Raw genomic sequence first — 26,028 nt, 5'->3', positions numbered from 1 at the left:
CCAGAAGGTCTCCCTGGAGCCTTCTCCTCTCCAGGCTGAACAACCCCAACTCTCCCAGCCTGGCCTCCCAGCAGAGGGCTTCCACCCTGCCAGCACTGCTGTGGCCTCCTCTGGCCCTGCTCCCACAGCTCCCTGTCTGTGCTGAGGACTCCAGAGCTGCCCCAGCACTGCAGGGGAGGTCTCAGCAGGAACAGCAGAGGGGCAGAATCAGCTACATCCTACAAGGAGCCTCCTAAAGACAGCCTGGAGAGTCCTTGCTCAGCCAGCTAAGGAGCTAAAGCCAGGTCCTGTGACATCCTGTGGCCATTAGCATGGCAGCTGGCTCAGGTTTCCTGCCTGGCAGAGCAGGGTCTGCACCCCAGGCCCAGCATGGGTAGGTTGGGAGGGCAGCACATCCCTGCAGCTCTGCTGCTGTGGTCACTGAGCAGCATCCAGCTCAGCCTGCCCAGAGGTCCTGCCAGCAGTGCTCTGGGTCCCACCAACCTCAGCAGCTCCCCTAACACACAGCCCAAGGGCAGAAGTCATTAGAGATGGGGTTTAGGGAGGACCTGTGCATGAAGGGCACCAGTAATGGTATTTTCCCACTGGGAACTTCTTCCCTCAGGACTATGAGCTGGAAGCAGAGAAGCTGAGGTCCATCCTGGACCTGGAGAATGGCCGCAATGGGTACACGAGCAAGAAGCCCAGGCTGCAGTCTCCTGCTGCCAAAGTTAAGGAGGAGGTGAGCAAGGGGAGGCCTGCAGCAAGCAGAGGACAGCTTGGGGAGCAATGGGGATCCTGCAAACAGCTCCAGCTGCTGTTGGGGATCTTGGGGCCAGAAAGGACCAGAGGAAAGGGCAGAGAGCTTGGGTAGGGAAGGGCAGAGAATTGGGGTGGGGAAGGGATTTGTCATCCTCAAACTCATCCACTTGTCAGGACTGGGCTGGCCATAATGGGAGAGAAAAAAACAGGATCTAGCACCTTCTGGAAGGGAAAGAGGGGGCAAGAGCCAAGCCCCTGGAATTCTTCCCCTGCCAGGATTTTGAAACACAGACTGAGATCTGACCACCACAGGCCACGTGTGCTGCAGAGAGATACCTCCAATCAGAGCCTGCTGCTTCAGGCAGGACCTGTTTGGTGCCTATAAAAGCAGGCACAGCATCCCAGCAGGGTGGGGCTGGAAGGGACCTCTGGAGCTCCCCCAGCCCAAGCCCTGCTCCAGCAGGGCACCCACAGCACAATGCCCAGGAGCACAATGCCCAGGGGGGGTTGGAAGCTCTCCACACAAGGACACTCCACAACCTCTCTGGCCAGCCTGCTCCAGCCCTCCAGCACCCTCACACCAAACAACTTTCTCCTCCTGCTCACATCCAACCTCCTGCCTGCCACTTTGTGCCCCTTGCCCCTTGTGCTGGCCCTGGGCACCACTGAGCAGAGTCTGGCCCCAGCCTCTTGCCCCCCCACAGCTCCTTTAGCTCTTGCTGAGCATTGCTCAGCTGCCTTCTGGGGCTGCTCTTCTGCAGGCTCTCAGCCCCAGGGCTCTCAGCCTTTGCTGCTCACAGAGCTGCTCCAGGCCCCTCAGCAGCTTTGCAGCCTCCCCTGGACTCTCTCCAGCAGTTCCTTGTGTCTCTTGAGCTGGGGAGCCCACAACTCCAGGACTCCAGATGTGACTTCCCTTGGGCAGAGTAGAGGGGGAGGGGAACCTCCCTTGCCCTGCTGGCCACAATCTTCCTCATGAAGCCCAGGACACCATTGTCCTTCTTGGCCCTGAGGGCACATTGCTGGCTCCTGGGGAACTTGTTCTTCCTCAGCCTCATCTCTTTACATCTCTTGAGGAGGAGCTGTACAGTGTGACCGTGACAGTGCCTGCAGCAGTCTTCCTCCCTCAGGTTTGGTAGATCACCAATGTAGAACACCCATGGTTGACTTCTTCAGCACCCTGCCTGAGCACCCCTAGCTCCACCACCTCTTCTCAAGGCATTTTTGTTCCCTAGGAAGCCATTCTGGCAGCCAAGTTCACCGAAGTCAATGCTGTCAACAGACAGAGGCTGCAGAACCTGGAGTTTGCTCAGAGCCTTCTGCGGCAGGTAAGGGATGGGCAGGAGGCCATGCAGAGGACAGTCCTGGCCAGAGCACACTCCTGTGCCCTTGCTACTACAACCTGAACTGGGAACCAGTCTAGCTAATGGCTCATGCCCCCCCAAATCACCTCCCTTATGGGCACAGGCTGGGAGAGTTGGGGCTGTTCAGCCTGAAGAAGAGAAGGCTCCAGGGAGACCTCAGAGCAGCCTTCCAGTACCTGAAGGGGCTCCAGGAGAGCTGGGGAGGGACTTTGGACATGGGCTGGGAGTGGCAGGATGAGGGACAATGGCTTTGAGCTGGGAGAGGGGAGAGGGAGAGTGGAGAGGAGGAAGAAATTGTTTGCAGTGAGGGTGGGGAGACACTGGCACAGGTTGCCCAGGGAGGCTGTGGCTGCCTCCTCCTTGGAGGTGTTGCAGGCCAGGCTGGATGAGGCCTTGAGCAGCCAGGGCTGGTGGGAGGTGGCACAAGACATAAGCCCCCAAACTGTTATTGCTGGGAGGGGTTTGACTCCATGTTCTTCCTTCAACAACAGCAACCAGAGGTCCAACTGACAGAAGACTTTGCCCAGAAGAAAACAGCTGTGAGGCCTGTGGAGGAGGTCTGGAAGCTGAAGAAAGAGCTTGAGGATGAGACTCAGCGCCGGCAGCAGCTGGAAGCGGAGATCCAAGCCATCCAGAACAACATTGTCCACCTGCAGAACCAAAAGCCCCAAGAGATGGTCGTGAAGAAGGAACTGCTGAAGAAAGTGCCTGACCCTCAGTTGGAGGAGAGCTTCCATAAGCTGCAGCAGAACCTTGCAGAGGAGCAGCGCAAGAATCAGGTCCTCCAGGACGAGCTGGAGGCTCTTAAAATCAGGCTGCGCGTCCTGGAGCACGAGAAGAGGGAAGGAGGCCAGGAGTACATCGTGAAAGAGGTTCTGAGGATTGAGCAGGACAAGGCTCAAGCCGACGAGATCCTGAGGCTCAAAGAAGAGCTGGAAGAACTCAGGAGGCAGGAAGGAACCAGAGAGAACGAAGTCCTCCTCCTGCGGCAACAGATCGCGGTGCTGTCCAGCGAGAAGAGCAAAGAGCAGGAGAAGGTAACAGAGAAGGAGGTGCTGAAGCTGCAGAACGACCCTCAGCTGGAGATGGAGTTTCGGATGTTGCAGGAGAGCAAGCAGAGGGAGAGTGCCCTGAGGCAGAAGCACGAGGAGGAGCTCAGCTTCCTCCAGGACAAGCTCAAGCGGCTGGAGAAGGAGAGGGCCATCGCCGAGGGCAAGATCACCGTCAAGGAGGTGCTGAAGGTGGAGAAGGACTTGGCCATCGAGAGGGAGGTGAACGAGCTGCGGCGCCAGTACGAGGACGAGAAGTCCAAGGGCCGCTCCAACGAGAGGGAGAAGGCTGAGCTGCTCAGGAAGATCCAGCTGCTGGAGGAGGAGAACTCCAAGGTGGTGGTCCAGGAGAAGGTGCGCGAGATCGTGCGCCCCGACCCCAAGGCCGAAAACGAAGTGGCCAACCTTCGTCTGGAGCTGGTGGAGCAAGAGAGGAGGTGCCGAGGGGGTGACGAGCAGCTGAAGAGCTGCCAGAGTGAGCTGGCTGCTCTGAGGAACAGAGGGCCGCTGGTAGAAGTCAAAGAAGTCATTAAGGAGGTCATCAAGTACAAAAACGACCCAGAAACTGAAAAGGAGCTGCTGCGGCTGCGGGAGGAAATCATCGAGAGGACAGGAGCCATCGAGCGAGCTGACCTGGAGATCTACCAGCTGAAGCAGGAGATACAAGCTCTGAAAGACACCAAACCTCAAGTGCAAATGAAGGAAGTGGTGCAGGAAATCCTGCAGTTCCGGGAAGACCCCAAGACCAGGGAGGAGGTGGAGTCTCTGAGAGCGCAGCTGGCAGACGAGCAGATGAAACACATCGACCTGGAGAGGGAGCGGCTGCTCCAGGAGGAGAAAGTAAGGCAGAGGGAGGAAGAACTTTCCCAGGTGAAGGAGAAAGTGGTCCAGCAGGAAGTGGTGAAGTACGAGCAAGACCCTGCCTTGAAAGCTGAGGTAAACTCCTTCTCCCAGAGCATCGAGAGCGAGCTGAAGCAGATTGACGAGCTGCGCGAGGAGCTGCGCAGGCTGCAGAGGAGGAGGTCTGAGCTGGAGCGGCAGCTGGAGGAGCTGGAGAAGGAGAGGCAGGCCCGCAGGGAGGCAGAGCTGGAGGTGCAGAGGCTGAAGATCAGGCTTAGCGAGCTGGAGGAGCAGGAGAGGGAGACAACGGAACGAGTGACCGTGAAGCAGAAGGTGATCCTTCAGCAGGACCCCCAGCAGGAGAAGGAGCACTCCCTGCTCAAGCTGGAGCTGGAGGAAGAGAAGCACCGCAGACAGGTCCTGCAAACAGAACTGGAAGCCCTGAGGAAGAAGCTGCTCTCCTTGGAGAAGATGGAGGTGAAAGAGAAGGTGGTGTTCTCAGAGAGTGTCCAGGTGGACAAAGGAGACACTGAGTATGAGATCCAGAAGCTGAAGAGCAACCTGGAGGAGGAGAGCAGGAGGAAGAGGGAGCTGGATGCAGACATCAACCGCCTGGAAACCAGGCTGTCCGAGGTGGAGTTCAACAACTCCAAGTCATCCAAGGAGCTCGACCTGCTGAGGGAGGAAAACCACAAACTCCACCTTGAGAAGCAGAACCTGCTGATGGAAACCAGGAGGCTGCAGTCAGAGATCGAGCTGACGGCAACAGAAGCTCGGGATCTGAGGAACATGAGCCACGTGGAGAGCGGAACTAACCTGGACTCCAGGTTCCAGGCTTTGGAAAGGGAGCTGGAGGAGCTGAAGCAGTTATCCCGGGAAAAGGATGCGGAGATCGAGCAGCTCCAGAACCGCCTCAAGACAGTGGCCATCAAGAGGGAGCAGAGGGAGAACCACCTGAGGCGCTCCATTGTGGTCATCGACCCAGACACGGGCAAGGAGATGTCTCCAGAGGAAGCTCACCTCTTCGGCCTCATTGAGTGGAGCCTCTTCGTCAAGCTGAAGAGCCAGGAGTGTGACTGGGAGGAGATCTCCATCAAGGGCCCCAACGGGGAGTCCTCAGTGATCCTCGACAGGAAGTCGGGGCGAGAGTTCTCCATTGAGGACGCCCTGAAGAGCGGCAGGCTGAGCACGGCCCAGTACAACAGTTACCTCAACAAGGAGATGTCCATCCAGGAGCTGGCAGTCCTGGTGTCTGGCAGCAGCTGCACAGCTCTCCCTCCACTCTAGGAAGCCAGGAGCAGCTCTTCCGAGCTGCACCACTCCTTAGGCTCCCAGATCGCTGCCGTTCCTCCTCCTCCTCCTCTGCCTCTCCCATGCTGCTCCAGCCTCTGCCCCAGCCGCGCTAACCAAGCCACGCTGCTGCTTGCTGTTGCCCACTGCAGAAGAACACCACCAGTAGAGTGGGACACACCTTCATCAGCACCACAGCACCACCTCCTCCCCCTCTTCATCCCTACCTGGTCACTCAAGCCAGCAGAAACCAAGAGAAAAAGCCTTAGGATGTAGAACCTGAAGCTCAGTGACTCAGTAGGACCTGAAGCCCAAGGACTCCATAGAACTGAAGCCCAAGGACTCCACAGAACCTGAAGCCCAAAGACTCAGTAGGACCTAAGGATTCCATAGGACCTGAAGCTCAAAGACTCAGTAGAACCTGAAGCCCAAAGACTAAGTAGGACCTAAGGATTCCATAGGACCTGAAGCTCAAAGACTCAGTAGAACCTGAAGCCCAAGGACTCCATAGAACTGAAGCCCAAGGACTCCACAGAACCTGAAGCCCAAGGACTCCACAGAACCTGAAGCTCAAGGTCTCCATAGAACCTGAAGCTCAAAGACTCAGTAGGACCTAAGGATTCCATAGGACCTGAAGCTCAAAAACTCTGTAGAACCTGAAGCCCATGGACTCCATAGAACCTGAAGCTCAAAAACTCAGTAGAAGCTAAAGTGCAAAGACTCAGCAGAAGCTGAAGCTCAAAGACTCAGTAGGACCTAAGGATTCCATAGGACCTGAAGCTCAAAAACTACATCTGTAGAACCTGAAGCCCAAGGGCTCCATAGAACCTGAAGCTCAAAAGCTTTGTAGAACCTGAAGCCCATGGACTCCATAGAACCTGAAGCTCAAAAACTCAGTAGAAGCTAAAGTGCAAAGACTCAGTAGGAACTGAAGCTCAAAAACTCAGTAGAATCTGAAGCCCAAGGACTCAGTAGAACCTAAAGCTCAAAGACTCAGTAGAACCTGAAGCTCAGACTCAGCAGAAGCTGAAGCCCAAGTCCTCAGTAGGACCTGAAGCCCAAGGACTCAGCAGAACCTGCAGTTTCCTCACTCTATACTCAAGCAGTCAAACAGAGAGCTGTATCCAGCTGTTGATAGAGACCAAAGGTGAAGATGGCTCCAAGGCAAGCAGAAGGAGCAGGTCACATCAGCTGCATGTTGGGAGGGCAGCCAGTTTCACTGTAGACAGCTGCCCAAGTGCTGGGGACCATCCTGAGAGAAGACCAGGTCTGGAGAAACGAAGCTGTGCCACACACCTCCATCCAGGACGGCCACGGCAAGACCTGAAGGCCACCTACCTGCGTGTGCTGCTGGGGACGTGTGGGGCGGGTGGCATTTGATGGCATCAGCCCTGGACCTGGACAGGAGCATTCCCATAGCAGAGAGGTCACCAGGAAGTCCATGAAGAGATTGGCCAAGCCCAAGAGGCAGCTGTGACCCACAGCAGGGAGCCTTCAGAACACAGCTTGCTCACCTGGTGGCTCCAAGCCATCCATGCTGGTTTTTACTGGTGGGAGTCCCATGGAGCTCCAGGGCTCCTCACCTGGGTGAGGGGATGGGGAGTGGGGGAGAATTCTATTTACAGCACCCAATAAAAGCACAGTGGGTCCAGGCAGCAGGTGAGAGACTCCTTATTGCTGACAGCATCCTCCTGAGCTTTGCCTAGAGATGGTCCTAGAGGGCTGGAGAAGCTCCCCTGTGGGGCCAGGCTGGGGGAGTTGGGGCTGTTCAGCCTGGAGAAGAGAAGGCTGCAGGGAGACCTTAGAGCAACCTTCCAGTACCTGAAGAGCTCCAGGAGAGCTGGGGAGGGACTTTGGAGAAGGGTTGGAAGTGCCAGGATGAGGGACAATGGCTTTGAGCTGGGAGAGGGGAGAGGGAGAGTGGAGAGGAGGAAGAAATTGTTTGGAGTGAGGGTGGGGAGAGACACTGGCACAGGTGTTCAAGGCCAGGTTAGATGAAGAGGAGAAGGCTCCAGGGGCACCTCAGAGCTGCCTGCCAGGACCTGAAGGGATCCTGCAGGAAGGCTGCAGAGAGACTTTTGCTGAGGGGGTCTGGAGCCAGGCCAAGGGGGAATGGTTTGGAGCTGAGGCAGAGCAGGGTTAGAGTGGAGCTGAGGAAGAAGTTGTTGAGTGTGAGGGTGGTGAGAGCCTGGCACAGGCTGCCCAGGGAGGCTGTGGCTGCCTCCTGCCTGGGGGTGTTCAGGGCCAGGCTGGATGAGGCCTTGGGCAGCCTGGGCTGGTGGGAGGTGTCCCTGCCCATGGCAGGGGCTTGGGGTTGGAGCTGGATGATCTGTGAGGTCCCTTCCAACCCAAACCAGTCTGGGGTTCTGTGGATTCAGAGCCAAAGCTAAGGAAGGAGCCTCCTTGCTTTGCCTGGTTGCTGTTTTCCAGGAGGAAAATGGCTGGAGCAGTGCTGGAGCTGGACTGATGGGCAGCACGGGATGGGAGTGACCTGCACTGAAGTGACTGCAGCTGCAGGAAAACAGGGAATGATGCTGGGATGGGGCCAGGGGATGCCATGTCTGGAGCATGCTCAGTTCCTTCTTCCCAAATTTTGGCTGATAGATGAATCCCAGGAAATCCTGAGGCCAAGAGCAGCTGTGAACACTCCCTGGTATCCATCCTGGCTCTGGGAATTGGCATCAGCATTGTACCTTTGTGAGCACAAGGATCCCACAGGGTCACACCATTGCTCCAGGGTGCCAAGGGGCAGGGCTGGGCTGGCCACTAAATGAGTGCCAGATGCCCTCTGTGAGTCCCTCTGCTTCCCAGTGGGAAGTGAAAGGGAAGAAGGGAGAGAGACTGATGGGGTGGGAAAGAAACTGAACCAGCTGGGCTGGAAACAAGAACAATGCCATGGGATAGAGACACAGAGACACAAACCACTATGGAGCCCAACCCCTGATGGCACCATTGGCACCACTGATGCTGGGGGCAGGCACTGGGCAAGTCCCAGAGTGGATCCAGGTGGGAATCAGATTCAGGAACTCATGGTCTGCGATCAAAGGCAGAACATTCAGAGTCCCCCTGGGACACTGATCACTGAAGAAGAGGCTTGACCCTGGGGATCCCTCAGCTCTCCCCTGAAGATGCCCTCCATAGGCTGCAATCCCTTGGTGGGCAGCTGAGGGTCTCCTGTGCTGTCTGCTCCTCCCCACAGCTGCCACCTCTGCCTTCCTGCCCCCCAAGCTGTGGCACAAGCTGTGGCAGTGCCCTTGGTGTGCCCAGGAGTGAGTCTCAGGCAGTGGCTTCCTGCAGCCCAGCCCTTGGCAGGAGCTCTGCCCATCAGCTCCTCCCTGCTAGCAGCAGCCCCTGGCTGTGCCAAGCTGTCCTGAGCTGCAGGAGCCTCAGAGAGCAGGGACAGAGCTGGGCAGGGACAGCCCTGGCAGGATCAGCTCTGCTCTAGGTCAGGGCAGCACACAGGTCTGACCCCCCCATGCCCTTTCCAGCAGAAGCCAACTTGGAGCATCAGCAGAGCACAGGGAATGAGGAGCTGCAACTCTGCCCCCACAGCAGAACCATAGAATGATTCAGGTTGGAAAAGATCTTCAAGATCATGGAGCCCAACCATTAATCCTACTCTGCCAAGTCCACCACTAAGCCATAGCCCCAAGCTCCACAGAATCATCACAGTGCAAGAGACCTTAAAGCTCATCCAGCTCCAACCCCCTGCCATGGGCAGGGACACCTCCCACTAGCCCAGGTGGCTCAAGGCCTCATCCAGCCTGGCCTGGAACACCTCCAGGTTGGATCTACACCTCCATGACTGTTAAACACAAGCAGGGATGGTGACTCAGCCACCCTGACACAGCTTAGAGCCAGCTGTGGGCTGCTCCCCCTGGAAGAGCTTTCAGTGAAGAAAGAATTCCTTCTTCCCTCACCAAGAGATGATCACCCAAAGCTGAAACCACAACCAAAGCCAGGAGAGCAGAGGGAAGGAGATGGAGGAGAAGCAATTCTGGAAAGTTTGAAACCATTTATTCAGTTGCTTTGTACAAGGTGAAGAGTTTTCATCCCATCCCCTGCAGCAAGACAGTCCCACCACACACCAGAGAACAACCCAAATGAATCTAGCAGGAAAGGGCACCTCTGACAGCCACAAGGACTGGGGCTGGGGGGGGATGTCCTCTGCTCCCCATACCACCACAAAGCCCCTGGTGGAGGCAGAGGTGCCAGGCTCCCAGCTCCTCAGCAGCTGCTGGTCTGGTCCTGCCTTGCTGCCACTCCACATCATTCACTCACTCCTTAGAGCACACAGAGACATGAGAGAGAGAAAAAAACCAACCAAACCCCAAGGCAAACAAATATCCCACAGAATTCCCACCAAAGAAACGTTTCCCTGAGGCAAGAGGCTTTGCTAAATTCCTAGGAGGAGGGCATTCTGCTCTGGGTGCTGCCCAGCAGCAGCACTTCAAGTTGAAAGCAAAGAGAGGGAGGAGAAGCAGTAACCTCCAGTCACCCACTGGGAGTCCCCTGTCCTGCCAGGGCTTGGGAGGCTCTTTCTCAGCTACCACAGGCAAGGTGAAGGTTGCAAAGTACCCTTTGGAGGTCCTCATTCCAGTAGACCTCCATCCACTGCTCAGAGTCCACCAGTAACTGCTGTGCTGAGCTCTAGTACCACGAGTTCTGTCTTTGGCTCTTTTGCTACAACCTAGGGATTTATGTATGTATTTATTTATTTATTTCTCTGTAAACAAAAGGTTACAGCTAAGCTGCTTCCTTAAGAGGCCAAAAATAATAATCAAACACCAAGAAACAAACCCACAATAGAATGCATTGGGCTTGGGCAATGATCATCTGCCAGCTCCCATTGCAAACAAGTCCAGCCTGGAGCTTACCCAAGCTGAGGGAGGGGAGGAACTCAAAGCAGTTCTTTGCTGGCATGCTCAGTGGCAGCAGCAGCCTTCCCCACAGGCAGCTTCTCCCTTGGAACACCAGGAAAGGCCAGGAGGAGCAGGGCTGAAAATGCAAGGCTAGGCTGGGGGTTGGAGGAAGGGAGGGTCTGAGAACAGGCAGGATGGGGTTGGGGAGGGGGGAAGAGCTGGAAAACCAAACTCCAAGCCCACAGAGCTCAGCTGGAAGGCAGCTAAGTGTGGTGGGCAGGGGCAGCTCAGGGGCAGTGCTTTAGGTCCAAGGGTTAAAAAGCCACAGAACACCCCAAGGGGGAGGGGGGGTCCCTGGGCCTTCAGCTGAGACAAGCACACCCCCCAGGGCAGAGATCAGCCAGGAGAGGAAGGTTGGCCTCTGGAATTCCTTCCCTTTGGTTCATCCAAACCATTCCATCTCTTGAGGGTGTGGGGTAGGACGAGGACTCAGGGGGATGGAGCAAAAGCAGAATTGGGGAGATTCAGATCGATGTCAGGAAGTTGTTCCCCAGGAGGGTGGTGAGAGACTGGCACAGGTTGCCCAGGGAGGTGGTGGAAGCCTCATCCCTGGAGGTTTTTGCAGCCAGGCTGGATGTGGCTGTGAGCAACCTGCTGTGGTGTGAGGTGTCCCTGGCCATGGCAGGGGGTTGGAACTGGCTGAGCCTTGAGGTCCCTTCCAGCCCTGACACTGCTGTGACTCTGTGATTCCCTCTGCCCACCAAACAGATCCTGACTGATGGCCCTGGGAAAGAATGGCTTTAAGGGGAGGGTGTGGAACCCACCTGCACACACTGGGATAGGAATTGGTGCTCCTGCTGGATTTGGCTGTGTTTGCAGCCGCCAAGACACCACTGAAGTCCAGACAAGTGCAGCTCTGTTGGTTTGCTGTTTGTTTTTTTTTGTTTGGTTTTTTTTTTTGTTTGTTTGTTTTTTTTTTTTTTTTGCTGTGCAACCATCAAAAGCTCTGTTAAATAAACCAGGAGACATTTTAAATACAGAAGGACTAAAAAAAAAAAAACAGCTTGAGGAGCACACCAAAGAGGGTTTGAAATCTGTCTTCACTAGGTCCATTCTTGCTCCACCAGAAAAAAAGGCACTGGGATTTTGTCTTCCTCTAGATGTGGCATGCTGAGAAAAGTGTCCCCCTCAATCCAATGCAGTTGAGGGCAAGGAGGATAAAAGTGAGCAGGGGGGGTGGGGGAAGGAAAGAAAGAAAGAAACAAACAAATCATCCAAAAGAAGTCAAATTCTCCAAAAAGAAGTCAATGGGGTCAAGAAGTCAAAATCTAAAAGGGTCTCTCTAAAAAGTCTTCTCTCCTCCTGAGGGGAACATCAGGTGGTTGGTTCCATTCAGCACACAGGAAATGTGAAGTCCTCCAATGAAGTGGAGCAGAGTCATATAGTACAAGAGAAAAAAAGTCAAATGCCTTCAGAGAGCACTTCCAGTGCTGGAATCCCCCAGCTCAGTCCCAAGCAGAAGCAAGAAGCCTCTTCCATCCCCACCACTGGGAGACCAAGCAGGTGACCAGCCATGGAGCTGCTTGGCAGATGCAGATGCAGATCCAGCTGGGATGGAATCAATCCAAGCAGACAAAGCTCTCCTGTGTCTCCCAGCAAGCTCCAGCTGCTGCCAGCGCCAGGGAAGGCTCCAGGGGCAGCAGCAAAAGAAAGGTGCTACAGAATGCTTCTCTCCTGAGGGCACAGCTCAAGGGGGGGCCCTGGTGTGGGGCTCAGCCTAGGCATTGGTCCAAGGTGGCCTCTTGGTATGGGGCTCAGCCTAGGCACAGCTCCAGGTGCCCCTTGGTGTGGGGCTCAGCCTAGGCACAGCCTCAGGTGCCCCCTGGCATGGGGCTCAGCCTAGGCACAGCCTCAGGTGCCCCCTGGCATGGGGCTCAGCTCTGCAAGCCCCCAGGAGCGAAGGCACCGCTGCACCCCTGGGCATGGCTCAGTCTCTGCAGTTGTCAGGAGGCAAGAAAAGGAAATGAGAACAAAACAAAAAGCTCAGCCAAGAGCCAAGACACAGCTGGTGCCCAGAGTCCATGAGCTGGTGCCCAGAGCCCAGGAGCTGGTGCCCTCCTCCGGGGTGGCTGTGAGTGTGCTGCTGCTCCCCTCCTGCCAGGCAGACGTCACAACTTGCGCTGCTGGGCACCGGAGCCTTTGCCGTGCAGCTGAGGAGCATCTGCAGGGAAGTAAAAGCAAGTGGGAAGGGGCTCTGGGGGGCTGCAGGCAGCTGGGGGGGGGGGGGGGGGCAGATCCCTCTGCCCCAGAAAGATCTGCTCCTCTCTTCCAGCACCAAGGAATCAGGCGGGAAGGGGAGGTGACTGGAGACATAGCTGGGAGCAGCCTGGCTTCCGCACCTAGGAGCAGGGAGGGAGGGACAGGGGAAGCCTGCAGTTGGGTCTCACACTGAAGAGGGGAATGGTTCCTTGAGCAGGTGAGAAAGGACCTAAAGGCTGAGCATCTGAGGCAAGTTCTTCTCACTGGGGAAATGATTTCATGCTGATGAAAGCAGCTTTGGCTTCATGTGGAAAGCTGCACCAGAGAGAAACCCACAGCATGCATCAGGGTGACACCACCCAGAGCAGGGTTTGGGCTGGAAAAGCTCTCCCAGAGCATCCAGTCCAGCACCAACCCAGCACCACCATGGCCACCAAACCTTGGCCCCAAGGGCCATGGCCACACCTTCCTGCAACACTTCCAAGGATGGGGACTCCACCACCTCCCTGGGCAGCCTCTTCCAGTCCCTGACCACTCTTGCAGCAAAGACATTTTGCCTCCTCTCCAACCTAACCCTCTCCCCTGGCACACTTTCAGGCCATTGCCTCTCCTATCACCTGAGCCTAGGGAGCAGAGCCCAAGCCCCAGCTGGCTCCAGCCTCCTCTCAGGGAGCTGCAGAGAGCAATGAGGTCTCCCTCAGCCTCCTCTTCTCCAGGCTCAACACCCCCAGCTCCCTCAGCTGCTCCTCCCCAGCCCTCTTCTCCAGACCCTTCCCCAGCTCTCTTGCCCTTCTCTGGACCTGCTCCAGCCCTCAATGTCCTTCTTGGAGTGAGGAGCCCAGACCTGACCCCAGCACTCAAGCTGTGCCCTCCCCAGTGCCCAGCCCAGGGGCACAATCCCTGCCCTGCTCCTGCTGCCACCCCATTGCTGCTCCAGGCCAGGCTGCTGCTGCCCTTCTTGCCCACCTGGGCACTCCCTGGCTCCTCTTCAGCTGCTGGCACCCAGCACCCCCAGGCCCTTCTCTGCTGGGCACTTTGCAGCCACTCTGCCCCCAGCCTGGAGCCTTCCTGGGGTTGTTGTGACCCCAGGGCAGGACCCAGCCCTTGGCCTTGTTGAACCTCATCCCATTGGCCTCAGCCATGGATCCAGCCTGGCCAGGGCCCTCTGCAGAGCCTCCTGCCCTGCAGCAGACCAATTCTGCTACTCAGTTTGGTGTCACCTGCAAACTGCCTGAGGCTGCCTCCATGCTCTCCCCCAGATCATTGCTGAAGACATTCAAGAGACCTGGCCCCAGCACTGAGCCCTGGGGAACACCACTGTGACCAGATCCAACCAGATCCCCACAGCTCTGCCTGCCTGTGGCCACAGGGGGGATGCAAACTGCAGGTCATTAATCAGCAGTTAATTGCAGGTTTTAAAGCACTGCCTTGGCAGCCTGGTCCCAGCACCTCAGGACTTGGCTGTGAAGCTGGAAGATGTTCAGCACCTAATGCAGAGCTGGCCCCTGTTGATGTGGGTCTGAAGGTCTCCTGTGGCCTCCCATCATCATGGCACAGATTCAGGCTCCTGGTTGGCCACCAGCCTGTGCCCCTCTCTCAGATCCACCAGCTAGGAAACCAGACCTGCACAGGGCCTTGTGTTTAGAGGTGCTTTGAGATGACACCAACTGCTACACCTTCACTGCTGTCAGGAAGGTTTTAGATGCCCGTTGCTAGGAAGAAGGATCCCAGGAACCTAACTACTGAAGGAACCGACATGGAGGAATAAGAGAAAGGCACAGAAGAGAGGAAAAGAAAACAAAAGAAGTTTCTGGAAGGAGAAGTTCCCCAGGAGCACCCCAAAAGCATCCTCAGGCTGTGATGAACAAATGGGGGCAGTGAGATGTGCAGGGCAGCAGCAGCAGAACAGCTTCTTCTGCAGGCCAAGGCCAGAGCCTTGCATGCAAGAGCTCAGGGGCAGCAGCTCACACCTCTGCAGGGAGCAGCCAGAACACCATCACAGCACCAGCAGCCAGCCAGCTCCACCACCCAGCACAGCACTGGCAGCACACCAGCAGGCCCTGAATGCTCCCTGGTCAGAGGCCTCCTGATGGTCACCAACAGCTCCTGGGCCTTTGGAGCAAGCTCCCAACATAGCAGAGTCCTCCCAGCCCCTAGGCAGAGCCATGCAGCTGTGGCCATCTGCTTGGGCACCCAGCCACAGCTTATGGAATCATGGAATGGGTTGGAAGGGACCTTCAAGGTCATCCAGTGCCAACCCCCTGCCATGGGCAGGGACACCTCCCACCAGCCCAGGCTGCTCAGGGCCTCATCCAGCCTGGCCTTCAACACTTCCAGGGAGGGCACAGCCACAGCCTCCCTGGGCAACCTGTGCCAGTGTCTCCCCACCCTCACTCCAAACAATTTCTTCCTCCTCTCCACTCTCACTCTCCCCTCTCCCAGCTCAAAGCCATTGTCCCTCAGCCTGGCACTCCCAGCCCTTCTCCAAAGTCCCTCCCCAGCTCTCCTGGAGCCCCTTCAGCTACTGGAGGGCTGCTCTAAGGTCTCCCTGGAGCCTTCTCTTCTCCAGGCTGCACAGCCCCAACTCTCCCAGCCTGTCCCCACAGGGGAGCTTCTCCAGCCCTCTGATCATCTTCACGACCTCCTCTGACCCCTCTCCAGCAGCTCCAGGTCCTTCCTGTGCTGGGGGCCCCAGAGCTGGAGGCAGTGCTGCAGGTGGGGTCTCAGTTTAAGATGCTGGTGGTCACTTCAACATCTGCTACCTTCTTTTACCAGCTGTGCTGCTCTGCAAGAAGCTCCATCTCCAGTCTGTGTGAGACACCACCTGAAGAAGGAGGTCCCTGCTGAAGCTGTCTCCAAGGTCACTTTGTCCTCACTTGTTCCTAGTCACTTTTTGTCTGCTTGCAGCTCCTGGCACCATGTCCAGCTTCAGAGCAGCAACCCAATAGAAACTGCTTTTGTTCCAGCCAAATTCTTCTGTCTCAGCCCCATCAGCAGCTGGGAAGGGACCACTCTGAGTTCCCTCAACAACACGACAGAGAACTCCTGCCCAGTCACACTGCCCCAGTCCTCACCTCCATGTCTACTTGTCAAACCAAACCAAATCACCTCACTCCCCAGCAACTGAGTTTACAAGCAGGAGGGAAGGCTCTGGCACACCACTGAGGGCTGCCAGTACCTTCCTTCCACTGCTCTACTCAACTGGACACCCATCAGAACCTGTCCCAGCAGAGGAGGCAAAGCAGCTCTGAACTCTCCACCAGTGCCCAGCACTCTCAGAATCACAGAACAGCCCAGACTGGAAAAGACCTTCAAGGTCATGGAGTCCAATCATTACCCCCACACTGACAGGTCCTTGACTAAGCCACAGCCCTCAGCACCACATCTGCCTGGCTCCTGAACCCCTCCAGGGATGGGGACTGCACCACTGCCCTGGGCAGCCTGGACCATCCCTGACAACCCTGGCTGGCAAGAAGTTTCTTCTAATATCCAGCCTGCTGCAACTTGAAGCTTCTTGTCCTGTCCCTTGTTCCTTGGGAGCAGAGCCCAAGCCCCAGCTGGCTCCAGCCTCCTCTCAGGGAGCTGCAGAGAGCAATGAGGTCTCCCTCAGCCTCCTCTTCTCCAGGCTCAACACCCCCAGCTCCCTCAGCTGCTCCTCCCCAGCCCTCTTCTCCAGACCCTTCCCCAGCTCTCTTGCCCTTCTCTGGACCTGCTCCAGCCCTCAATGTCCTTCTTGGAGTGAGGAGCCCAGACCTGACCCCAGCACTCAAGCTGTGCCCTCCCCAGTGCCCAGCCCAGGGGCACAATCCCTGCCCTGCTCCTGCTGCCACCCCATTGCTGCTCCAGGCCAGGCTGCTGCTGCCCTTCTTGCCCACCTGGGCACTCCCTGGCTCCTCTTCAGCTGCTGGCACCCAGCACCCCCAGGCCCTTCTCTGCTGGGCACTTTGCAGCCACTCTGCCCCCAGCCTGGAGCCTTCCTGGGGTTGTTGTGACCCCAGGGCAGGACCCAGCCCTTGGCCTTGTTGAACCTCATCCCATTGGCCTCAGCCATGGATCCAGCCTGGCCAGGGCCCTCTGCAGAGCCTCCTGCCCTCCAGCAGACCAATTCTGCTACTCAGTTTGGTGTCACCTGCAAACTGCCTGAGGCTGCCTCCATGCTCTCCCCCAGATCATTGCTGAAGACATTCAAGAGACCTGGCCCCAGCACTGAGCCCTGGGGAACAGCACTGCTGAGTGGCCACCAACTGGAGCTAACTCCCTTCCCCCCCACTCTCTGGGCCCAACCAAGCAGAGTGTTTTTTTTCCCCAGGGCAATGTCCACCCACCCATGCCAGGAGCAGTCAGCTTCTCCAGCTGGAGGCCACCCATCTCCACAACACAGCTGAGCACCTCCAGAGCCCACACTTCTTGTAGGCTCCTGCTCATCATTCTACCAACACACCAGTTTGGCCTGGTTGACCTAACCAGTTGAGGACAGGGAGGGCTACACCTCACTGGGTACCTCAGGGAGGGCTTTAGCGACAGCCCAGGTTGGACAGTGTGGACAATGACTTTGTTATGCCTTCTCCAGGAAGAAGCACCTGGGGTGCATTAAGAGAAATGTATCCAGCAGGTGTAGGGAGGTTCTCCTCCTCCTCTACTCTGCCCTCAGGAGACCACACCTGGAATACTGAGTCCAGTTCTGGGCTCCCCAGTTCAAGAGGGACAAGGATCTGCTGGAGAGAGTCCAGTGGAGGCTAAGAGGACAGTGGATGACTGGAACAACTCTGCTGTGAGGAGAGGCTGAGAGCCCTGGGGCTGGTTAGTCTGGAGAAGAGAAGGCTGAGAGGGATCTGATCCATGTCTGTAAATATCTGAGGGGTAGGGGGCAAGAAGGGGCCTGGCTCTTTGCAGAGGTGCCCAGTGATAGGACAAGGGGCAGTGGGTACAAGGTAGAACCCAGGAGGTTCCATCTCAACATGAGGAGAAACCTGTTTGGTGTGAGGGTGCTGGAGGGCTGGAGCAGGCTCCCCAGAGAGGTTGTGGAGTGTCCTTGTGTGGAGACTTCAAAGCCCCATCTGGCTGGGTTCCTGTGTGCCCTGCACTTGGCAGGGGGGTTGGACTGGATGCTCCCCTAAAATTCTGCTGCTCCAGGGGACAAGTGAGATGGCAGAAGGCAGAGGGAGGACTGTCTGGGGAGTTACCTGGCAAAGGCTGTGGTAAGTGAGTGGAGAGGGCAGAGTGTGGGAGCGGTGCGGCGTGGTGGGGGCTGGAGTGCAAGCCAGCTAGGAGACCTAGAGAGAGAGAAACACAAAGGAAGGACAGGGCACAAAAAAAAACAGGGGAAAAAATCCACATCAAGCACAGAAACAAGAGCAGAGCAGCTGCAGCAGTCAGCCTATGGCTCAGCTTCCAGCCGTTGGGAATGCTGGGCTCGCGCCCAGGGATGTGGCCAAGGTATAAATGTAGGAAGCACAGCAGGAAGCAGGAGCAAGAGGAGGAGGGGTGGTCTGTAAGGGGGTAACACAGCAGAGCCTTGGCATGGTGCTGGCTGCCAGCACAGCCACAAACAGCACCCAGGGGTGAGCAGCAGGATACTCACTGTGGCCCAGGCTGTGGTGGAAAGTTCCTGGAGCAGGTCCTGTAACTATTGCATCCTTGGAGACTCCTGCTTTGGGGGAGGAGTCTGAGCTGAAGGAGATGACATGGAGAGGGAAGGAATGAATGGGAGAGATGATACCCAAGGGGGTGGAGCTGAGGGCAGCTGGCAGCTTTGGACTGTTGGACTTGTAGGATGGAGCCAGCACACTCAAGGAGGAGGAGCTCGTCAGCAGCACAGCTCCACTGGTTACTTTCTGCAAAGCAAAGGAAAAGGGCAGTTAGGAGAGGGGAAAATCAGAGTCACTGCCACTGAAAGCTCTGCACAGCAAGGAGAGCTCAGCAGTTCTGAGCTGGCAGCCCAGAGCCAGCTGTGTGCTGAGCTGCAGCCAGAGCAGGAGAGCAGCAGCACAGGGAGGGGATTCTGCCCCTCTGCTCTGCTCAGACCCCTCCTGCAGCACTGCCTCCAGCTCTGGGGCCCCCAGCACAGGAAGGACCTGGAGCTGCTGGAGAGGGGCCAGAGGAGGCCATGAAGATGATCAGAGGCTGGAGAAGCTCCCCTGTGGGGACAGGCTGGGAGAGTTGGGGCTGTGCAGCCTGGAGAAGAGAAGGCTCCAGGGAGACCTTAGAGCAGCCTTCCAGTAGCTGAAGGGGCTCCAGGAGAGCTGGGGAGGGACTTTGGACAAGGGTTGGGAGTGCCAGGATGAGGGACAATGGCTTGGAGCTGGGAGAGGGGAGAGGGAGAGTGGAGAGGAGGAAGAAATTGTTTGGAGTGAGGGAGGGGAGACACTGGCACAGGTTGCCCAGGGAGGCTGTGGCTGTGCCCTCCCTGGAAGTGTTGAAGGCCAGGCTGGATGAGGCCTTGAGCAGCCTGGGCTGGTGGGAGGTGTCCCTGCCCATGGCAGGGGTTGGCACTGGATGACCTTGAAGGTCCCTTCCAACCAAACCCATTCCATGAATCCATGAATTCCTCCTTGCAGGAGGCATCCAAGAGCTGCCAGCTCTTGAGGCCATCAGGAGATTCTCAGGACATCCAGCTGCTGGATCCATCAACCTGACCACACTGGATTGCCTTCTGTTACTCCCTTACCCTGGAAGTGTGCCTCCACTGAGCCAAGGAGAAGCTCACACACTGCCTGGGAGCTCCAAGGAGGATGCTTCCTGCTTCTCTTGGTCACCACATCACTGCTGACAGCTCAAGGCACCAAAGTTTGGTGTAACCCTGGATGTCACCTGAGATCTCTGCCATGGCACAGAGCCCACTAGGGAATGATTTCAGCTCCCAATGAAGACAAGGAACACCTCTCAACTAGATTTGGCTGCCCAAGGCCTCATCCAGCCTGGCCTTCAACACCCCCAGGCAGGAGGCAGCCACAGCCTCCCTGGGCAGCCTGTGCCAGACTCTCACCACCCTCACACTCAACAACTTCTTCCTCAGCTCCACTCTAACCCTGCTCTGCCTCAGCTCCAAACCATTCCCCCTTGGCCTGGCTCCAGACCCCCTCAGCAAAAGTCTCTCTGCAGCCTTCCTGCAGGATCCCTTCAGGTCCTGGCAGGCAGCTCTGAGGTGCCCCTGGAGCCTTCTCCTCTGCAGGCTGCACACCCCCAGCTCCCTCAGCCTGTGCTCACAGCAGAGCTGCTCCAGCCCTTGCAGCATCTTTGTGGCCTCCTCTGGCCTCACTCCACAGCTCTGAGTCCTTCTCCTGCTGGGGACAGCAGAGCTGGAGGCAGGATTGGAGGTGAGGTGTGGGCAGAGCAGAGCCAAGGGGCAGAATCCCCTCTCCTGCCCTCTGCCCACACTCCTCTGGCTGCAGCCCAGCACACAGCTGCCTGCTGGGCTGCAGGAGGGCACTGCTGGCTCCTGGGGAGCTGCTCAGCACCCAGCACCCCCAAGGCTCTTTCTTCAGGGCTGCTCTCAACCCACTCTGACCTGATGACCTCAAAGGTCTCTTCCAGCCTCAACAGTTCCATGGTCCCCCAAGCAGCTACCAACCTACTCAGCCCACAGCACTGGGGAGGGTTCTCCTCTCAGCCCAGATGGAAGTCAAGGCCCCCACAGCAAGACAAACACTGAGTGAGTAACACCAGCCCAGCCTGGAGGCCTCTCTAGGATGGCAAATCCCAATGGACTCAGCCCCTCAGCTCCATGATGGGTCCCTCAGCAGGGTTCCAAACATCACCTCAGGAGGTTACTGGAGGCACTGGGAGCAAGAGAAGGGAGTCAGAGAGAACAACCACAGCAAGCAGGGCAGGAAGGTGGCGATGAGAGCCTCCTGCCAGGGGCAATTGGTGTGGAGAAAAGGGGTAACAGGAGCTAATTAACAACTAACTGATGGGCTCAGGGAATCACAGAACCACTGCAGCTGGTAAAGCCCTTCCAGCTCCTCCAGTCCAGCCATTCTCTAACTCTATCAAGGCTGGGGCTGAGCCATGGCACTCAGCACCACATCTCTGCCTCTGGGAAACACCTCCAGGGATGGGGATTCAGTCACCTCCCTGGGCAGCCTGGGCCAGGCCTAGACAACTCTTTCAGTGAAGAAGTTTCTTCTCATGTCCAAACTAAACCTTTCCTGGGGCACCTTGAGGCCATTTCCTCTTGTCCTGTCCCTTGTTCCTTGGGAGCAGAGCCCAAGCCCCAGCTGGCTCCAGCCTCCTCTCAGGGAGCTGTAGAGAGCAATGAGGTCTCCCTCAGCCTCCTCTTCTCCAGGCTCAACACCCCCAGCTGCTCCTCCCCAGCCCTTCCCCAGCTCTCTTGCCCTTCTCTGGACCTGCTCCTGCTCCTCAATGTCATTCTTGGAGTCAGGGGCCCAGAACTGACCCCAGGCTTCGAGGTGTGGCCTGAGCAGTGCTGAGTCCAAGAGCACAATCCCTGCCCTGCTCCTGCTGCCACCCCAATTGCTGCTCCAGGCCAGGCTGCTCTCAGCTTGGGCACTGATTTTGAGCTTTGCTGCTAACTTGCCTCACTGACCTCCCTCCTGCTGTGGCCAGAAGTCACAAAGCCAGGGCAGGACCCACCAAGCCCTGCAGGCTGGCAGGTGCCATGGCATGGCCTTGGCTTTCAGCTGGCAATGGAAGCTTGAATCTCAGAGCAGGAACCCATGGCAATGTCCAGGACTTCCTGAGAGTCAATCAAGAATCTGAGGACATCCTTTGGAAGCCCTCACTTCATGACAGGTCTGAAGGGGTCAGGAGGTGGTCTGGCACCACCCCAGCCCCAGGCTGGGCCAGCACCCCGCTGCTTACCGGCGCAGAGGTAGAAGAGGCAGTGCTGCTCACAACAGCTGGCTTTAGGGAGGAGGTCAGCAGCTTGGCCACCCCTTGAGTGCCCCCACTGGAATCTCCATTGGAACCTCCAGGAGGTGCCACCAGAGTCAGCTTCTGGGAGACAGGAGTCTTCTTCAGTGAGGAGCTGGGGGCCGGGCGGCTGGAGGGCTGCCCTGAGGCAGGGGGCTGCACGGGGGGCAGCAGGCTCCCAGAGGAGCAGCCCTGGGCTGCAGAACCTCCAGTTGAGTTGCTGCTGGAAGAAGCTCCGTGCTTGGAGAGGGAACCAGCCACAAAGGGAGACTTGTAAGCCTGTCCTGAAGAGCTGGAGCCGCTCGAGTGCTTTGCTGCGTAGCTGAGGGACGAGGAGGAGGAGGAGGAGCCTGGGCTCTTGTGGGAGCTGCTGGAGGTCTGGGTGTTGCCTGCTGCTGAGGAGGAGGAATGGAAGCTCTGAGCTTTGGCTGAGGACTTGACCTGTGGGAGGAGGGAGCGCTGGGGCAGCGGGGAGGAGGACTTGGGGTGCTGCAGCTTGACAAAGGGAGCTGGGGAGCTGAAGGGTTTCTGCAGCTGGCTGCCCGAGTGGAAGACCTTCACCTGAGGGGCTGCCACGGGGCTGGAGCTGGGCCTGGCCAGGCTGTGGTGCTTCTGCTTAGCCTGGTGGGCATCAGGGAGGGCTTTGCTGGGAGAGGCCTGGCAGGAGACTTCTTTGTAGTTGGAGTTCTCTGTCTTTTTGTCTTGAGAAGACTGGCCCAGTGCCAGGGCCTGCTCAGCCAGGAAGTTTAGGGGAGACTGGAGGGAACCAGAGGATGATGTAGGGGGAGGGTTGGACTTTGGAAATGTCCTCTTCTCCTCTGAGGAGGCAAGGGTTGGGATCTTCTCTGGTGGGGCTTTTGGAGCTGCAGGCAGAGTAAAGTCAGGGCTGGTTGCTGCTCTGCTGTTCAGCACAGCCAGCTCCTTGGAGACTGCTTCCAGGGAGGAAGTAGGGTTCCGGATCAGGTCCTCATCCAGGGAGTCGTCCTTGAAGGTGGCAGGAGTGCCACTGCTGCTGCCTGCTTGGGTGCTCCCAAGGGACAAGAGTTCTCTGGTCTGGGCACTGATGCCCACAGCTGCCCCCTGGGGCTCTGAAGACAGAGCTAAGGAGCTGCTGGAGTGCATGGAAGGAACAGAAACAGAGGGCTTCTTGTCTGGCTTGGAGGAGGAAGAGTCCTGGAAGGAAATCATAGGAGAAGGCAGTCAGAGCAGAGGCAGGGTTTGGGGAGAAGGGAGGGCAGGCCAGGGGAGAAGGGAGGGAGGGCAAAATGTTGCCATCCATTCCAGCTGCAGTTCCAGCTGTTTTCCCCAGCCCAGCATTGCCTCCCTCACTGTACAACTTCCTTGTGATTGCACACAGAAAGGGTTTCAGATGGCAGCCACTTGCCCCTTGGTCTATGTCAGCCATGAGAAGCAGGGATCAAGCACTCACCTTCACCTTCACCTTGGCAGGAGCCAGAGCTTTCTTCTTCACCCTGTTTGGAGGGACACAAAAGAAACAGAGCTCACTGGGGGCCCCCAGGTGGGGCAGCAGTTAGGGAGCAGACTGCTGATGGTGATCCACTGAGTCTGTGCAAAGAACCAAGGGCACAGAAGCAGCATCTCAGGTTGCTGGGACCCAAAAGCATACCACACTCAGCTGCTGCTCTGGGGAGCCCCAGCTGCCACACAGGGGCAGTGGAGCAGAGGCTGGAAACAGAGGCAGAGCAGGGAAAGCACTCAGCAGGCACAGCCTGCAGCAGCAGCAGACTGGGGAGCTGTCAGAGCAACCCCACTGCTGACCTGGGCAGGGCAATACCCAGAGAGAAACCACTCCAGAGGCTGGCTGGCAGAAAAGCTCCAACACTTCTTTTAGGTTCCCAGAAGAAGTCAAGGCTGCAGCAGCATCTGCCAGAGCCATAGCTGAGATCCTTCAGACTGCTCCCAGACAAATCCTGAAGTGCTGAGTAAGGGCTGAGGGAAGGATGGCTCCAAGCTCTGTTTCCTACTCTCCCTCAGACTTCACAGCTTGCACTGGGTTGGAAGGGACCCTCAAAGGTCAGCTCGGCAGGGACACCTCCAGCTAGATCAGGGCCCTTCCTTTGCCCTCCTCTGATCACCTGCAAACATCCTGTCTGGAGTCATCTCTCTCAGAGGCTCATTTTTCCCTTCACCTGCTGACTGATCTCACCATGGGGCTCTTAGGATTTGCTTTGCCCCTGGCTTCCAAAAGGTCCTGCCCCAGTGAGCAGCAAGACCCAGCCATGGGCATTACTGCTTTGGGTCTTGCCCTGGGCAGAGATGATCTGCTGGGCAACCTGAGCCACTCTGGGGGCTTTCAGAAGTCACCAAGTACAGAGATACCAAGTACAGAGATGATCTCCTGGGCAACCTGAGCCACTCTGGAGGCTTTCAGAAGTCACCAAGTGAGTCCCCATGCCAAGAAGAGGACCATGTGTCAGACACCAGCCTGACCCTGCATCATCCAGGCCACTCCCAGGAAGATCCATGAGACCTTTGTCACTGAAGCACCTGCCCAGCTGGATTCTGATGGCTCTCCTGCTTGGCCACCCACCAGCCTGTTGCACCTATCTCCACTAGCCTGAGTTCACTGTGTCCCTCCTTCAAGCAGGCAACAGGAAAGAGGGAACCCAGAGCCCAGGGAGGAGGAACTGAACAGTGCTGACATCAGCCTCCAGTCTGCCTCCACCTGGCTTCCAAGTTCTCACCTCTGAGCTGACTGGAAGGCTAAAGCACCTCTGAAAGGCTGCTGTTGGGAGCTGTCCCCCACACCACTCCTCTCCCTAGACCTCCCCAGGTGAAGCAGTGCTGAACCACCAGCTGGGAGCCAAGCTGAGGTGCTCCTGCATGATCCAGCCAGGTCCCAGCAGCTGTCAGTCCAGAGGATACTCACAGGCCTGCCGGGAGGTGTCCGTGTGCTCGCCTGCTCTCCTTAAACAGTGTCCTAAGAAGGGAAGAGAGCAATGAGAAGGGACATCCAGCAAGACCCAGGAGAGCAGCTGGCATCACTGGAGACAAGAGCTGCCTGGTACAGCAGGGGGCTTGGAAGTTGAAGTCACAGAGAGCAAAGAAATCTTGCTGCCTTTTGCAGGCAGCTTCTCCTGAGCTCCCCCTGGGCAGTTCCCTCTGTGCTCAGAGGTGCTGGGGAGGCCATGGAGGCAGCTGCTGGGACAGGGAGGGAGGAGAAGGCTCTGGAGGGGCAGGGCAATCAGTCCAGCTGGGTGCTACTGCTGCCAGGCATCAGCCAGGAGCTGGCAGCTCAGCCAAGAGCTCTGCAAGGACTTGAGAAAGGAGAAAGGTTAACCTTCCCCTGCCTCAAACAGCACCACAGAGGAGCAGCCTGAGCAGCTCACACCCCCCTGCCACCTTCTCACCCCCAGCAAGCAGCTGAGGTGACTCCTTCCACCAGCACAGCTTCTTCTGTCACAGCTAACTAACCACAGGCAGAAACTCAGCCAAGGAACCCAGAACTCTCCCCCTGCTTCAGCTCAAGCAGCTGCCAGCTTCCATGGCAGGGGGAGGAGGTTACAGACACAGCTGCAGTGGCACCTGGCACACACTCTCCAGCAGCTGGACATAGACTTCTGTCACCCTTTTCCTTATCCTTGTTTTCTCCTGAGGTGCTGGTAGCCACCTTGTGGTGCTACTTGAGAAGCCAGACTCAAGGCAGGACCTCTCTGAACTCATACCCAAAGCTGATATTCTGCTCATCAGGATGGACTCCTGTGGGCATGGTGGCAGTGAACCAAGGTGACTTGGCCATCAGCTTGTCTACAGCTCTCCCCCTGCTATCAACCCCTTCCTCCTTCTCAGTGTGGCTCTGTCCTCTGCACCCTCAGTCTTTAAACCACAAAAATCTGAATATTTCAGGTTGGAAGGGACCAATAAAGATCACAGAATGCTCTGGGCTGGAAGGGACCTCCAAAGCTCATCCAGTCCTCTGCACTCAGCAGGGACATCCTCCACCAGATCAGGTTGCCCAGAGCCCTGTCCAGCCTCACCTTGGATATCTCCAGGGATGGAGCCTCAACCACCTCCCTGGGCAACCTGTTCCAGTGTTCCAGCAGCCTCCTGGTGCAGAACTTGTTCCTCACATCCAATCTCAATCTGCTCTGCTCTCATTTCAAACCATTGCCCCTGGTGCTGTCCCTGCAGCCCTTTGGGAGCAGTCCCTCTGCAGCCTTCCTGTAGCCCCTTTCAGGCACTGGAAGGTTGCTCTAAGGTCTTCCTGGAGTCTTCTCCAGGCTGAACTCCCCCAGCCTGTCCTCACAGCAGAGGTTCTGCAGCCCACTGATCATCTTTGTGGCCTCCTCTGGATCCTCTCCACCAGGTCCAGGTCCTTCTTGTGTTGAGGGCTCCAGAGCTGGATGCAGTACTCCAGGTGAGGTCTCACCAGAGATGATCTTAAAGATCATCAAGTCCAACTCCACCAAGGCCCAGCAGGAGAAAGCTTTGTCCTTCAGCCTCTCTGCAGGTAGCTCACTGGAAGCCTCTCCTGCAGTGAGCCTCAGGGACCCTCTGCATGCCCCAGAACTGCTTCACCTACAAATCAGGAGTTAAAAGATTTTCATTTCCTTTTATTCCAAGAGAAGTTGGAAAGTCAAGGCCCTCAAGCTGCTGAGGCCTTCATTAACTCAGCTGGAATCTGGACTGGAAGCTGGAATCATTCAGCTCCTGCACACCACCACCATGCACCTTCACCTGCTTCCTGAGCACAGGCAGCAGCCACAGGCAGCCAGAGACCTTTCCCAATGGATC

General features: G+C 57.1%; 2 protein-coding genes across 3 annotated transcripts in view; one reads left to right on the top strand and one right to left on the bottom strand.

Annotated features, from left to right (window-relative positions):
• The window catches only part of PPL (periplakin), a 39,373-nt gene extending 34,095 nt beyond the window's left edge, over positions 1 to 5,278 (top strand). Inside the window, exons 20-22 of the mRNA XM_054390935.1 lie at positions 605 to 721; positions 1,974 to 2,066; positions 2,594 to 5,278. Coding sequence (XP_054246910.1) covers positions 605 to 721; positions 1,974 to 2,066; positions 2,594 to 5,278 — 2,895 coding nt within the window. The remainder of the gene's footprint in view (positions 1 to 604; positions 722 to 1,973; positions 2,067 to 2,593) is intronic.
• A 7,033-nt stretch (positions 5,279 to 12,311) lies between these two features.
• The window catches only part of UBN1 (ubinuclein 1), a 32,867-nt gene continuing 19,150 nt past the window's right edge, over positions 12,312 to 26,028 (bottom strand). The window contains exons 12-17 of one of the 2 annotated variants that reach the window (XM_054391199.1): positions 24,164 to 24,214; positions 22,703 to 22,745; positions 21,223 to 22,446; positions 17,984 to 18,236; positions 17,586 to 17,675; positions 12,312 to 12,364 (exon numbers count right to left, since the gene is read on the bottom strand). In XM_054391199.1, the coding sequence (XP_054247174.1) occupies positions 12,312 to 12,364; positions 17,586 to 17,675; positions 17,984 to 18,236; positions 21,223 to 22,446; positions 22,703 to 22,745; positions 24,164 to 24,214 (1,714 nt within the window). The remainder of the gene's footprint in view (positions 12,365 to 17,585; positions 17,676 to 17,983; positions 18,237 to 21,222; positions 22,447 to 22,702; positions 22,746 to 24,163; positions 24,215 to 26,028) is intronic. The other variant, XM_054391200.1, reaches the window with a different exon arrangement.

The sequence above is a fragment of the Indicator indicator genome, chromosome 22, assembly GCF_027791375.1.
Source record: "Indicator indicator isolate 239-I01 chromosome 22, UM_Iind_1.1, whole genome shotgun sequence".
NCBI lineage: Eukaryota > Metazoa > Chordata > Aves > Piciformes > Indicatoridae > Indicator > Indicator indicator.
This window is presented reverse-complemented; position numbering and strand designations above follow the sequence as displayed.